Source organism: Haplochromis burtoni, unplaced genomic scaffold, assembly GCF_018398535.1.
Source record: "Haplochromis burtoni strain Fernald_Lab_line unplaced genomic scaffold, NCSU_Asbu1 Contig_317, whole genome shotgun sequence".
NCBI classification, from domain to species: Eukaryota; Metazoa; Chordata; class Actinopteri; order Cichliformes; family Cichlidae; genus Haplochromis; species Haplochromis burtoni.
In genome coordinates, this window is record NW_024582678.1 from 51,531 (window position 1) to 67,413 (window position 15,883).

General features: G+C 40.3%; 1 protein-coding gene across 3 annotated transcripts in view; it reads left to right on the forward strand.

Moving 5' to 3' along the window:
- The window catches only part of map3k7 (mitogen-activated protein kinase kinase kinase 7), a gene marked incomplete in the record, with an annotated part of 28,229 nt that extends 13,801 nt beyond the window's left edge, over window positions 1-14,428 (forward strand). For 2 of the 3 annotated variants that reach the window (XM_042228298.1, XM_042228297.1), the window contains 8 exon segments: window positions 3,608-3,738; window positions 4,102-4,249; window positions 5,010-5,090; window positions 9,115-9,182; window positions 9,770-9,869; window positions 10,542-10,603; window positions 12,544-12,659; window positions 12,912-14,428. In XM_042228298.1, the coding sequence (XP_042084232.1) occupies window positions 3,608-3,738; window positions 4,102-4,249; window positions 5,010-5,090; window positions 9,115-9,182; window positions 9,770-9,869; window positions 10,542-10,603; window positions 12,544-12,659; window positions 12,912-13,092 (887 nt within the window). 3 annotated transcript variants of the gene reach the window in all.
- Between the last annotated feature and the right edge of the window lie 1,455 nt (window positions 14,429-15,883).

Genomic DNA, 15,883 nt, shown 5'->3' on the forward strand with positions numbered 1-15,883 from the left:
GCTCTAGATTATGTTTAAATAATTATAGTTCCTCTTACTGCTGCTAATCGCTTTTCTTTACAGAAAAACTATTATGTGCGTTGTTAACTTACTTCTTCTACCACATAGGATTTTTTTCCTTTGTTAATTCAAACTGTTTTCTCTGCCTGCACAAATACCATGGATGTTTACAAAGGTGTACCATGAGCGGCATGTTGTTGACCAGCACAGCAACTCCAGTGTATCCTGGTATCTATACAGTTGCCCAGTACTGAGCTCAAGGTCACATGTGTTTTAGAAGTTCTCAGAATAATATACCTTCAAAAGAAAGCAGCCTTGGCTTAAGTTTGTGGGCAAATGATTGCAGTAAAATTCAGGCCAGTACACATAACATTAGCAGCTGGATTAACATTAACATGAAGCAGTAAGATAGATGTTCCTAAGTACATAAGTACTGGAGTATACCAAAACATCCTCAAAAGCCAGACATCATTCCGCGATCCAAGAAAATTCAGGAACAAATGACAAACTAAATAAAGCCATATCTAATTCAATTCAATTCCACTCAAATTCTTTGTTGTCCCAAAAGGGAAATTCGTTTAGCAACAGGATAAAAGTAAACGCAACAATAATATAAAATTACAATAATAGTAATAGAAAAGCTCTGGGACTCCAGAAAGCCACAGTGAAAGCCATTATCCACAAATGGGGAAAACATGTAAGAGTGGTGAACCCTCCCAGGAGTGGCCACATGACCAAAATTACCCCAAAAGTGCAGTGACAACTCATCCAAGAGGTCCCAAAAGACCCCACAAGGACATCAGAAGAACTGTATGCCTCAGTTAAGGCCGGTATTCATGACTCCACCAGAAGAAAGAGACGACAAAAGGAACATAAAGGCTCTTCTCAGTTTTGCTGGAGAACATCTTGATGATCCCCAAGACTTTTGGACAAAAGTGTGTGTCCCCTTGCATCTTGCATTACTATAACACAGCATTTCAGAAAAGGAACATCATACCAACAGTAAAATATGGTGGTAGTAGTATGATGGTGTGGAGCTGTTTTGTTGACTTGCTATAGTAAATGGAACCATGAATTCTGTTGTCTACCAAATCATTCTTGAAGGAGAATGTCCAGCCATCAAGCCGAAGTTCACTTGGGTTCTGCAGCAGGACAATGATCCGAAACACACCAGCAAGTCCACCTCTGAATGATATAAGAAAAACCAAATGAAGACTTTGGAGTGGCCTAGTCAAACCTTTGAACTGAATTTGATTGCCATTCTGTGGTGTGACCTAAAAAGCCGGTTCATGCTCAAACTCTCCAGTGAGGCTGAATTACAACAATTCTACAAAGATGAGTGGGCCAAGATTTCTCCACAGCGCTGTAAAAGACTCATTGCCAGTCATCACAAATGCTTCAGTGCAGTTGAGGGTGCAGTGACAGTAACACTGAACAGAGTACACAGAAGTGTGGCATTTTTGTGAATTTATAGGACCAGCACTGAATCAGTGTGGCATACAGTCAGGTCCATAAATATTGGGACATCGACACAATTCCAACAAATGAAACAAACAAGATGTGCTTTAACTGCAGACTGTCAGCTTTTATTAGAGGGTTATTACATCAAAATCGGGTGTAGGAATTAAAACAGTTTGCATATGTGCCTCCCACTTGTTAAGGGACCAAAAGCAATGGGACAATTGGCTTCTTGGCTGTTCCATGGCCAGGTGTGTGATATCCCCTCATTATCCCAATTGCAATGAGCAGATAAAAGGTCCAGAGTTCATTTCAAGTGTGCTATTTGCATTTGGAATCTGTTGCTGTCAACTGCCAAGATGAGATCCAAAGAGCTGTCACTATCAGTGAAGCAAGCCATCATTAGGCTGAAAAAACAAAACAAACCCATCAGAAAGATGGCAAAAACATTAGGCGTGGCCAAAACAACTGTTTGAAACATTCTCATGAAGAAGGAATGCACCGGTGAGCTCAGCAACACCGAAAGACCCAGAAGACCACAGAAAACAACTGTGGTGGATGACCGAAGAATCCTTACCCTGGTGAAGAAAACACCCTTCTCAACAGTTGGCCAGATAAAAAACACACTCCAGGAGGTAGGTGTATGTATGTCAAAGTCAGCAATCAAGAGAAGACTCCACCAGTGTGAATACAGAGGGTTCACCACAAGATGTAAACCATTGGTGAGCCCCAAAAACAGGAAGGCCAGATTAGAGTTTGCCAAACGACATCTAAAAAAAACCTTCACAGTTCTGGAACAACATCCTATGGACAGGTGAGACAGGGATCAACTTGTACCAGAGTGATGGGAAGAGAAGAGTATGGAGAAGGAAAGGAACTGCTCATGATCCTAAGCATACCACCTCATCAGTAAAGCATGTTGGTGGAACTGTCATGGCGTGGGCATGTATGGCTGCCAGTGGAACTGGTTCTCTTGTATTCATTGATGATGTGACTGCTGAGAAAAGCAGCACGATGAATTCTGAAGTGTTTCGGGCAATAATATCTGCTCATATTCAGCCAAATGCTTCAGAACTCATTGGACGGCGCTTCACAGTGCAGATGGACATTGACCCAAAGCATACTGCAAAAGCAACCAAAGAGTTTTTGAATGGAAAGAAGTGGACTGTTTTGCAATGGCCAAGTCAATCACCTGAACTGAATCAGATTGAGCATGCATTTCACTTGCTGGAGACAAGACTGAGGGGAAAATGCCCCAAGAACAAGCAGTAACTGCAGACGGTTGCAGTAGAGGCCTGGCAGAGCATCACCAGGGATGAAACCCAGCGTCTGGTAATGTCTGTGTTCCAGACTTCCGGCTGTGATTAACTGCAAAGGATTTGCAACCAAGAATTAAAAAGTGAAAGTTTGATTTGTGGTTCTTATTCTGTCCCATTACTTTTGGTCCCTTAACAAGTGGGAGGCACATATGCACACTGTTGTTATTCCTACACCATTCACCTGATTTGGATGTAAATACCCTCTAATAAAATCTGACAGTCTGCAGTTAAAGCACATCTTGTTCATTTCATTTGGAAACCATTGTGGTGGTGTATAGAGCCAAAAATGTTAGAATTGTGTCGATGTCCCAATATTTATGGACCTGACTGTAAGTACACGTGAGCCTCCCACCTCTCCCAGGAGCCACAGATGCTCTGCCCCCACCCAACTCCTCCATAGAGATGGCCGTGGCAAGACAATTCAAATACAGCCTCAACTCAAATGAGACAACCACCTAAGGTTAAGCATATAACTAAGCAGAGGAAAATGCATTGTAGTAATATTTTCAGTCTATTTCAGATTTCTATATTTGTCTGTTAGTTCTTTATTTTCATTATTTGATTTTTTTTTCAGTGTTTTGAAAACTCAAAGACAACAAAAATCCACAAAGTTAATGTAAAGATGCAATACCGGTGAAAGTGTATATTTAAAAAAATATTGAAACTGTCCCTGTGCCAGTATAAATTTGAGCAGATAGCCCTTGTGCCAAAAATTTACTGCAGTCTTGTTCTCGATCGCTCCTTTCCTGCCTGCCTGCTTTGCTGTCCTGATATTAAAACTGATAAATAAATTTAACTTCTGTCCTGTCCTGTGTCTATTGAAATGACAGGTTCATATGTAGACTACACTGGTAACAGCACAAGCTACAGAAGTGATGCGAACATGGAGCACAGTGATTCTCAAGGGAGCAATGACACTATTAAGATTACGCCTCAGTTTGCACCTCATTTCAAGCCAAAGGTAAGACCATATTAAAAAGGGACGTTTTTACTGTACATGTAATGATTTATCTTTTTTTTTTTTTTTGTCTTCTGTTGACAACTCTGCTGGTTTCTGTGTTGTGGTGTTTTTTTTAACATAGTTTTTACATAGTTTGGATTCAACATAATGCATATGTCAATGAACAATGAAACAAACATAAAGGTCCTTAAAGGGCAATTTTTTATATTAGCTGTTATATTGACTGGTAAAAAAATGTATATCCCAGGTTTGCAGAACACTGAAAACCCAGAGTCAGCCATGAAGTTGCACTGATAAGCACTTAATCCTCATTTGTAATACAGTCTTCTGTGGTTCAGTAAAAGTTTCGTGTTTGTCTTTCAGGGAGACACATTAAGGAATGTGTCTCTTTCCAGAGGGGGCAGCGTTGAGAGTCTGTCAGCACGAACACAGTGCCTGTCTTCTTCTGACAGCAAAAGAATGAGTGCTGACCTGTCAGAGTTGGAGCCCAAGATGCAGTTTGCACCTGCAGGTAATGCCAGACAAAACTTGGCACAAATCAATACATCAAATACATTTAAAAAAAGAAAAGGAAAAAAAAAGACCAGCTTAACAAAGCATATTGGCCTGATCACGCCATTACTTCAAATTTAAAAAAAAAAAAAAAAAAAAGGGGGGAGTGCATGCAGTATTAATATTGAGGCAGTCTTTGCTGGTCCAGTCTGGAAGCTTCTTTTTGGCACCTAGGTCGCCCTTTTATGTGATTTCATCACTTTGAATTGAAGATTGATTCCTCATTAAAAGTGTCAATATGTCTCTGAAAATAGGGCCTCTCGAAACCAGCTGTCGCTAATCTCCTTTCAGCAGATGTACTCGTGCTGTCATAGAGAAACTAAATCAAGAACTCCTCTGGTGTAGTTTCGATTTCAATGTGAATGTCTGTCAGTTTTCTTTCTTGTTTGTTTGTTTGTTTGTTTGTTTGTTTTAAATGTTGTTCACAATTAAATATAGCTTCAGTGGTTGGGGTTTCTAACATTCAATTATTGAAAACTCTGTTCTCAGATCACCTTGTTGAATTTTTCCAAAAAGCAAAATGCCTGCTCTTGTCTGTGCTGAGGAAGGTAGTGCATTCTCTGCTGACTGTCTATGCAGTACTGATCCACAGCTCCTGGAATGAATGGTGCATGTTTCCTCTGCATGCACACCTATGTTCTGCATGTGTATGACCCACATTTGCAGCTGTGGGCATGCTTGTCCTGTATGCAGCTATATGTGTATATGTGTTTTTGCAGCAAACCCCCCGTATAAGCGAGGCCACCGTAAAACTGCATCATTCGGAACCATACTGGATGTCCCCAAGATCGTCGTTACAGGTATCACTGGACTACTGGTCTTTCCGGTGACACGGTGGAACTGGCTTGAATGAGCCTGTGGGTTACTGTCATCAGACATGGCTTTCTTTTGTGTGTCACTCCATATGATCCCCTCAAGAATGCAGATAATGTTCATAACATTTAAATTTTCTTCGAATTTGCCCTCTGATTTAAAAACACAAACCAAAAATTTAAAATTTAAAAAAACAACAACACAGAAGTCCTTGAAGCTGATTTTGGAGTTACATACATCATAGCTGTGTCATGTCCTGTTTTCTGTTTTTTCTTTGTTTGTTTTTCGTAAAATATTGAAGTTTTCTCATCTGTTATCAACACATTTGTTGGAGCTGTGTGCATATTTGTCCACTAAAAGCAAGTTGTTTTTAATCAGTACATTATAGTCAGTATGTTGACATAGATGAGATAACTTTCCTAAGTCCTGGCCCTCTCCTGTCTCTTATATCCCTGGCTTGGCTGCAGCAAATCACGGGTAGCAGTAGTAAATTAGTGCATTTGAGCTTGTCCTTGACTTTCATGCTTAGAGGACATTGAGAAAGCATGGCTATTTTTTTTCCCCATTTCTCACTCACTTTCCATCCATCCACATCCACTTTGAAAAAAGTCATTTTGATTAATTTCCCTCACAGTGAGGGTCAGAGCTATTATTATAAGTTGAGATATGGATCAAAGGGAATGGGGACAACTCTGCCTGTCAGAAATACTTCTATTTTGAAGATATATGAGAGACATTGAGTAAGTGTTTCATTTAATCAAGTGGTGCAGGGAGTCTGCATGGAATTGTTATAGATGGTAAGGCACGCACCTTTGGATCTGCAAACCTGTACAAGGAAAAAAAATAACCAATTTATGTAATGAGTGTCAGTAAAATGTGGTCTGATCTTCATCGAGTCACTTTTCCATGATCCCTCCAGATCACCGCTGACTCACCACCAAACCAATCACGTTGGTGGTGAGTGAGCGACCTGACCGTGGGGTGTGCTTTGATCTGTGAAACGTTACATGTGTAACACTGTCTATGTGACTACATTTAAGAAGTCCTTAAAATATTTGAAAAATGTTTAGTGTCATCTTGTTAGTACAGAACATGACATCATCAGGTTGGTTGTTTGCAGTCAATAGGTTTATATTAGTGTATGTTATCTAACTAGTAATAGAACCAATAACTCTAAAACTAAAAATTTGTCTTAATAGGATCACTTTTCATGGATGTAAATTAGAAATTTGGGGAATGTCCTGACTATAGAAGAATCCCTTTTCCAAGTGGGTGGTGTTAAAGTTGATATCGCTTATTTTATTTATTTGTTTGTTTGTTTGTTTGTTTTAGGCGTCAGTTAATTGTGAATCACACAGGCCTAGAGATCAGTCAAATCCACCAAAATAAGTCTGCACTGGTCGTGACTTGCGACCAGTTGCAAATGGTTGCTGTGAGACTCATTGCTATAGAGCCATCCACGCAGACCTAAAGACTTCATTGACCACTGACCCCCGTGATCTGTTTGGCAGGCGATTGCTGGATGTTGCGGCCAGTCTTTCATGTGATATTAGTTGCAAAGATGTATACAGTGCTACACCAAAAACTTCCTGGGGATTTCTTTGGTAACTAGCAGGTCGCCAACAGTTTGCATAGAAGATGCTGACCAGTCTGCAAACTACTTGCCAAGCAGTTGTGCGTTTTTAAAATGTGTTGGTTGCAACATGTCATTGCTGTTTGGTGAAAAGTTTATGCAAAATGTCACATTTTTAATCGTTAATTGCATTGTTTGCCATAACTTTGATTACAAGTATTGCTTTTTTCAGTCCATTATGAATGTATTATTATTTAGAGGCCCTGTCACACTGTCCTAGAGATTAGATTACAAACACCAGCAACCGCAATTTTAACAGGAGGACATTTTATCTTAGACTGTCCCAGTTCCCATTTAACATTGCCATTTCAGAGATTGTGACCATATATAATACAGATTAATGGTATGTTGGTAAAATGTCAAAAGTCTGATGTCTTGAATAATATTTAGCATTTTTGGGAGTCCTAAAAAGTTTAATTCCATTCAAAGCTTAGTTGATTTTGGTGTGAAGCCCAGAGGGACCTGCCTGCTAATAAAATATCATTTTAGGTTAGTACCTGTGGCTAATTGTCATGTTGTTGCTCCAACTGTCAACTCTTAGCTTCAGAGTGACTGTTATTCCTAAAGACAGATATGTAAATTATTAGTGCTATTATGAGGAGTGGTAGTAGTATTACTCAATGTACTATTGGTTGCACTCGTGTTTTGGTGCTAGTTTGTGACTCTGTGTAACATATAGGGATGGGTATCGTTTAGGTTTTATCCGATACCAGTACCAAACCGGTACTTTTGAAACGGTGCCGGTGCTCAAACGGTGCTCGAACGGTGCTTAAAGAATGGAGAACACAAAATTGGTCCAAAAACCTCTCATGTTCAGCTGTTTTTTGTAAAAAGATAACAATGTTAGCCTTTTCTGCAGCTATGGGGCATATATGGTATCACTCTTGGCTGGAAGCAGTGCTTAAACAATGGAAAAAACACAAACTTTGTCCAAAAACCTCTCATGTTTAACTGTTTTCCACTTTTTCTTTGGTCATTTTAGCCTTTTTGGCCAGGGTGAAGGGAGTATCTGCCATCAAACAAGAAGACAGCCGCATGTAACTACGATGGTGTTTGCTAGTTCACCTTACATGCATTAATGTAATAACGTGGTTAGCCTACTCAACGTAAATTACACACGAACAACATTAAGCTACTCACGACAGAGAAGAACGGCTGCTGCTGCCATCATCATCCGTCATCATTTCTGCTACACTGGCAGGGCTAGGGGCCAGGACTCTCCTCTTCGGGTTTTTGGGGGATGTTGCTAACTCCGGGTCTGATAACAGGCACCACACCCGCAGTAGATGTGCTCGGTGTGAGGTCTCGCAGCAAGCTATCAAATACGGCGCATTTCTCGGCTTTTAACAAAATGCTATACGTCGCCAGGTGTTTCATCAGATTCGAGGTGTTACCTCCTTTGCACAGTATCACCTTAAAGCACTTGTTGCAGGCTGCTGAGTTTGCATCTTTTGCTGTGAAGTACAGCCAGACTTTTGACCGCTTCGCCTTGGGCATTTTTAATCTGTAGCTCTGCTCTAAAAGAACGTACGTACCTGGGCCCGCCTACTACGCTTGCAAAGGTAAAATGATTGGCTAGAATCCAAAGTGTATGACATCTCAGGGGGAAAAAAAGCACCGAAATAAAGCACCGAAATGTGCGCTGCTTTTCAGTCTGGTTACTACCGGTACCCATCTCTAGTAACATGTGTGGAGAAAACACTGGAATTCTGTCAGAACTTGAAATTGCATGCAACTGAAGAGTCTTGTAGTTCCTGCAAGGTGATCGAGCTGATGTTCTGATTGCACCTAATGTCATCCTGGCATAGTGTTAACCTGAACAGCAGATGAATTGCTGATTACTAGAATGAGTACTGTGACATTTTGTGTTTTTGTCTGAGCTGCCCCCAACAACCTTTTTTGTATTTTTGTCTGGAGTGGTGGTTTGTGTGTATGCTGTGTTCTCTGTCAATGGCGGTTACTTATAGCCCCGCTGTTTTTGTTCTCTTCTACCCATCCCTGAGTCTGATTCTGCTGCAGGTGTCTTTATGTTAAAACAGAGTTTTTCCTTCGCACTGTTGCCAAGTGCTTGCTAGGGGGATTGTTACAGGGAGTTGGGTGATTGTTTGGGTTTCTTTCTAATATTGTTGGGTCTTTACATTTCAATATTGTGAACCTTGAACAAGTGGCACAACATAAATAGAATTGAATGGATTGGTTATGTTCCCGCCACACCACAACTTATGATGGTTAAGTAAGTGCAACTGTTACAGTATGGCTCTGTGGGTCTGGATCCCCGTCAAGCCACAAGCAAACACAGGGATTAGTCCCCCAGTACCACTATCCATAGTACTTGAGGTCTCACTCTTTCTCTTGTCTGTCCTTTACGCTTTTCACAGCCACATGTGAGTCTCAGAGACGTCGGTCTGTACAGGATCTGCCAGGCATCTGCACAGAATCCAGCCAGGTAAGACATGTGCAGAGGACCTGTGAGGTTTTAGCTTTTTGATGATTAGTGACTTTAGGGATTGAGCGTTTAAAGAGATCTAACTTAAATCACATTTTTTAGTTTGAAAGATAACAGTTAGCTTTTCTAGTTTCACGCTCTTTATGGTGTGCCCAGAATTATAGCTTCACTGTTCAGTCCTTAGCAGTTCAACAAAACCCATATTCACAGATCACGTCACAGCATAATGCGATTGTCTACTATACCATTAAAGTATCAATGCATTAGATTCATTAGTAAACTTAAAACCTGCACAATCAGAGTGCACAGTACTTTTGTGTCAAGCTTAAAGCATAACAGCCACATTGTGGGACACAAATGTGACAGAAATGCTTAAAGTGGCTGTTAAATGGTGCGCTCATTATTCTTCACTATTGCTGCTAACAAAACACTGGCGCATCTTCAAAGACATGACATTACTAAAAATGTCTCCATGTTGTCTACAATGAGTGCACTATTTTGCTCATATTTTGGTCCAGATGTCGTTTTCTCACTCTGAGACTTGGAGGGTGTGATTGACTTTTTGGCTTCTTTTGTGTCTTTTGCAGGGGAGTAGGAACAGCAGTCGATCTTCCAGTCCAAGTGTGAGAATGATGCCGCCTGACAAGACAAGTGGCAGGGGCTATTTCTCCCCCGATGACCCCACAGGTAATGACAACTGCACAAATTCCACTACAGTTAACTACTGTTTACTACATTGGGTAGTGCCACCCAATGTACAGCCACAATTGAGAAGGGAATCACTGTTGAAAAGTTTTTGTAAGCTATTTGTTTGAAATTATGAGCAACAGTACAGAAATTATTATATAATTATTGTAAGTATTAAGTCTCAAACTGCCACATTGGGAAAGTATTATTAGGACTGAACATATGAGTCATATCATGTGCAGTAACAGCTGGGAACTCCTGGCATCTCAGTTTCTGATGAAAACTGCTAATTGGTAATCCTCAAAAAGCTCTCCTCTTCCAAATCCATGACAGTCTAAGTGAATTGAAACAAATCCTTTCTGGACCATATCAAAAAGTTTAGTTGCGAAGAACTTCTTGTCAGCTGTTCCCACTGAGGTATCCATGTCAAATGTCAGAGTGAAAAATTGTACCCCTCAGTGATTTATTACACATCTATTAAACACAATGACTATACCACCATCAATATCACTGTGGCCCAACTTTATAACTCATTCAGGCTACCTTTATAAATGTTAATGATTTTTCTGTTTTTTTGGCCAAAGATGTGTTTAGGACGTGTGTTGCTAATTTCTGACATTTCTGTTTCTATGAAATCCCAAAACAGCCTGTTATATATCTTTCTCCCCTCAGATACAAATGGCTCAGACAACTCCATTCCCATGGCTTATCTCACCCTAGACCATCAGCTGCAGGTACACCATCCTATCAGGCACTTGTACACAATGCACTGATGTGTAAATAATAGGGGTGCAACGATACACAAAATTCACGATTCGGTTCGATACTTTGGTGTCACGGTTCAATATTTTTTCGATACAAAAAATTGTTCATTCCTTTTTAATTTGTCATTTATTAAAATTATAAATATATATTTTAACTCAAAAGTACAGTTTTTAAATGTAATGTTGCTGAAACAAAATAATTAAAAAAAAAAAAATATCTGATCGAGAAATCACTCAACTTTGGAAAAGAGAGTTTATTACAGAGAAATGTCTCTTTCCAAAATAAAAGCTATACTATACGCTTCTTCTGGGCTATATTCTCAGCAGCATATTAAACATATCAGGTCCCCATAAGGAGAATCATGTGCTAACGGCTGTCTAAATGACTCAGGTAGTTTGTAGCATACGTACTTGTTGTTTTTGTCTGCTTCCACTTGTCTTTGCACTAGGATGATGTCGGCGTAAATGTGCAGTCATATTCGTTGTGTTCCCACTAGTGCTGTCAGCGTTAATCTCGTTAAAATTGACATTAACGCCATAACGCGGCAAATCTCCGTTAACGAGTTACTGCGGATCGCCCCGTGTGTGGGGCTGGACGGCGTCAACACGTTAACGAGCTAACTGCGCTAACGCACTAATTCTCAACAATGTAATTGAGCATTGCGTGGCACATCTAACATACTGTTTTACTTTTGTCCATGACGCGCTTACCTTCAGGGTCATACTTCACATGAAGACCAAAATAGTTCCAAACGCCAGATCTGAATGAGGGTGGGGGAGGTTCAATTTTGGCTAGCGTTGCAGCAGTTGCCATGTTGCAACGAGCTTAACATCTGTCTCGCTAGCTTGCGCTGAGCTCAGTGGATCCACGCTCGACAGTGCAGCCTAGACGGAGTAGTTGAACGCAGATCCACTGAGCTCTCAACACAGACAGCATCGTCAGAAGAAAAGTTGATAAAATAAATTAAAAATTTTGTATTGTTCGATACATATGCGTACCGAACCGAAAGCACTGTATCGAATGGTTCAATATCGATACGAGTATTGCTGCACCCCTAGTTAATAACCCTTCCTTCCCACTGTCACCAAAAGTGCTTGCTCATAGTGGGTCATATGAATGTTGGGTTTTTCTCTGTATGTATTATTGTAGGGTATTCCTTACAATATAAAGCGCCTTGAGGCGACTGTTGTTGTGATTTGGCCCTGTGTAAATAGAATTGAATTATGCTTTGTAATGTAAATGCTGTATTGAATCTGATGCGGCTCAGCTGCACTGGTATCAATTCAAGTTCATTGAGTTTTATTTTTAGAGTGCCAAATCACAACAACAGTTGCCTCGAGGCACTTAGCTATGAGGCGACTGAGGCCATGGGACATCAGCCATCTCATTATTATTATTATTTGTAGAATCCCAGTAGAGCACTACGATCTTCCAATCAGATGCTCCTAGCACAACCCTGGTGTCGACTGAAGTCCAGAGGTGACCGGGCCTTTGCAACCGTGGCACCTAGACTCTGGAATAACCTCCGTGTTCATATTCGGACTGCCGAGTCTATCCAGTCTTTTAAATCATGTCTTAAAACCTATCTTTTTACTTTGGCTTTTGATTCTAACTAGTTGGCTGTTATCTGGCTTGTTTTATTGTCACCTATTGTTTCCTGCCCTGTTTGCTTACCGTTTTGTTTTAATTGCCTCATGCTTTTACTGACTGTGAAACACTATTGTCAACTTTGTTGTTTTTAATATGTGCTATATAAATAAATTTTGATTAGATTAGATTATTATTATTATTATTACTATCCCTGAGGACATGATGCTCTGTAAACAGAGTAATGTAAATTTAAATACGCACTAGCTGATACTAATGCCTGAGCAGAATATTTTTAAACAGCGTCCATTTTCATTTCCAGCCCCTTGCTCCCTGTCCCAACTCCAAAGAGTCCATGGCTGTTTTTGAGCAACACTGCAAGATGGCCCAAGAATACCTGAAAGTGCAAACTGAGATTGCCTTGCTAATCCAAAGGAAGTAAGTGTAGTGACTAAAGTCAAGTGTTGCTTAATTATTTTTCTTAAATTCACTTTCATTCAAAGACCTCACATAAACCCCAGTGGAAGATGCTTATTCATTGTGTCTTAACTGCCAAATCTCACAGCTGTAATGTGTGAATGTTTAAAATTTGAATTGCATAAAAGCTACCAAAGCTGCATGCATAATCTCGTAACATAATGTTGAAAATGACATGCCTAAAAACGCAGCCCCCCCTGACTATCTGCACAGGAAGGAGCTCATTGCTGAACTGGACCAAGACGAAAAGGACCAGCAGAACACGTCCCGTCTGGTGCAGGAGCACAAAAAGCTGCTGGAGGAGAATAAGAGTCTGTCCACATACTACCAGAAGTGTAAAAAACAGCTGGAGCTGATCCGGGTTCAGCAACAGAAGAGACAGGGCACGTCATGATGAGACACAAACTCTGCCACTCCCCCTCCTCACCCCCCCCCCCTCGTCACCTCCACCCTCCTGCGCTCCTCAACATTGCACACCAACACTACCCGTCATCTGCTCTGCACATACACTGCTCCCAGTCCAGCTTTGGAAAGAGACCTCTATTCTACTGTCTGCTGCATGTTGCATTGTAGACCCAACAGGAAGACCTTTGTCTCCTGTACATACATTTGCACATCCTCACAGTGTCTTCTGTGAGCGCAGACCAAACAATCACTGGTCCTCCATTCAGATGAGCCCAGACACTGCCGCTGACGTCTATGACCGAGACAACTTGCTGATGAGACGCAGGTTGTGTTTTCTCTGTGTTTGCTCTCAGGGCCTGTGGGCTAACCAGTCAGTGTCTGTTTGCGCTCCTCAGTGGTTAATGGCCACACCATCCTCCTCAGAATGTGAAACTCAAAACAAAGGCTTTGAAGCAGAATGTGCAAAAAAATCTTTCTGCAGTGCGTGCTAGGAATCCCTGTTATCCAAATCATAGCCCCTTTTTAAATTCACCCATTATCTCTACCTTTTTAATTGTGAGCATGAGCCTCTCCATAGACCTCCAGTCAGATGTGTCAGCAGAAGGAAGAGCTTCACATTAAAATACACATTAAAAAGTGGGCTAGCTTCCAGAGTAAATACAAGGAGCTGTGGTATCCCTTCTTATTTGACCTCAGTGTTGTTTTGCGTTTTGTCTTTTCTATTCAGTAGTTCACTTTGTGTCATTTGTTTGCAATAGGACATATTTTATCTGGTCTGTGAATGGCCTAACGGACAAAATAGAGGAGGGTCACCTCCCTATACAGTAGAGGTTGTTTTTAGTTCACATGTTGCCTTAGAAGTTGCCTGCATTTTAAGTGCTTGTGTTATGTGATATTTAGTGGGGATAAAAGTTTTTTTTTTTTTAAGATATTTTTGATCTACTGAACATGAATGAAATAATAACGGAAAGAAGAGAGATAGATGTGTATCATTGAACTGATAATGTAAATGTCTGCCAGCAGCTTTATTCCCAGGACTATGAAATGTACGTTTTTGTTTTTTTTTCTTGGTGTCTCACATCTCGTAAGTATTTTTGCACAGTTGCTATTTAATCAGGTTATATTCAAATTGTATTTCTCATTATACTGGTTCTGGTTTTAAACATCCAAGACTTAACAACATCTTTCTTTTTAAGTCCTCCTCTTGAGATTGAATTATAACACACACACACCTCTTTTTCGAAATGTTTCATAAGTTATTGGGAAGGGGGTGCAGCATATGACATCAAGGAAGGCATTATGAAATAAACAAAATGGTGAAACGATGTGATGTGTGTGTTATTATGGAGGATGAAACTACAGAGACTAAAACCAATAGAATATACTTTTTAAGGCTATACAGTTAGACATTTTAACATGGGGGGTCATCTTTCAAGGTGGACATTTTATTCAGATTATTATTTTTTTTATGACAAATCTAACAAATTTAAAAATGTAACAAACCCACATACAGATTCAAAAAACACACCCAACTTGTACAATCATGTCCAACATACCCAAGATTCCTTTTTCATTCCTGGCTTCTCTTACTTTAGTAACAACAGTCCTGCTACAGTAAGAGAGATTTCAACCCAATAAGTCGACTCAGGGTGACATAAAAGGCAGTACTGGCAGCAAATAGTCAATCTTAAACACAGACAGGTCAGTTGGCTGCTGTCTAAAACTATAATATATGATAAATAATATATGATATCTAAACATAATAATCCAAAGAGGCTATAATGCAAACCAAAAGCTACAACGATGCTGCAGCCACTGAATCACTAAAATTGGAGGAATGCTGCGTAAATAAAGTCCCGTAAGTGCTCTTGAGGCAACCTGTCAGCCAGCAGACAGTGTCATTGTCTCATCATTAAAACACAAGGAGCTCAGACTGTGCCTTTTTTTGTTTGGTTGTTTTTATCTTCACTTACAATTTTAGATGTATTTCTTTAGTCAGTAGGGAGAAAGTGTCTGTATGTTAAGACAGACACTCCAGTTAATAGAATAATCAACAAACTCTAAAGCTTTTATCAAAGAAAATTTATGTTTACTTAGGGAATAATATGTCTTGTTGGTGCAGAGTGGGGAATATTTCTGCACACTCAAACTAATAGATCTATCATTTATTCATGTATCCAGTAAAACAATTCAAATAATCTGTCATTGTAGTTCATAACATGAGGAAAAACGAGACATTACAGACATTTTAAACAGCAGAATTTTGAGCCCAAATCTGAATCTCTGCTGCAGTGCCTCCAGGCAGACAGCAGGTGGTACTAAACACACAGTCTTTGTAATGGAGCCACATAGCTGTGGATCTATTCTTCCTCAGATAAAGAACCTTACATGCTGTGCCTACTGATTGCCACAATGAGTGTGAATGCCTATTTTCACACGCTACACTATATCAATTTTGTGCAATGTGCGCTCTTTTGAGTGGAGCAAATTTGGCCACCAAATCTGTCTCACATAAGACTCATCTGGCCATTGACAGTAAGGAGCACCCCCCCAATCACCCCCCTGGCTGCTGGTCTACATTTCAGCTCCAAATTCTGACAAAGGGTTTTTTTTTGGTGGAGGGGCATTTGTGAGGGTGCTGCTTGTGTTTGAAGTTGAAAGCTAAATAGGGAACAATGACTCACTTTATTGTAGAGAAGTGATGTCATCTTCCTTCTCTTGCCAGGTATTCTCTCTGTGTGTGTGTGTGTGTGTGTGTGTGTGTGTGTGTGTGTGTGTGT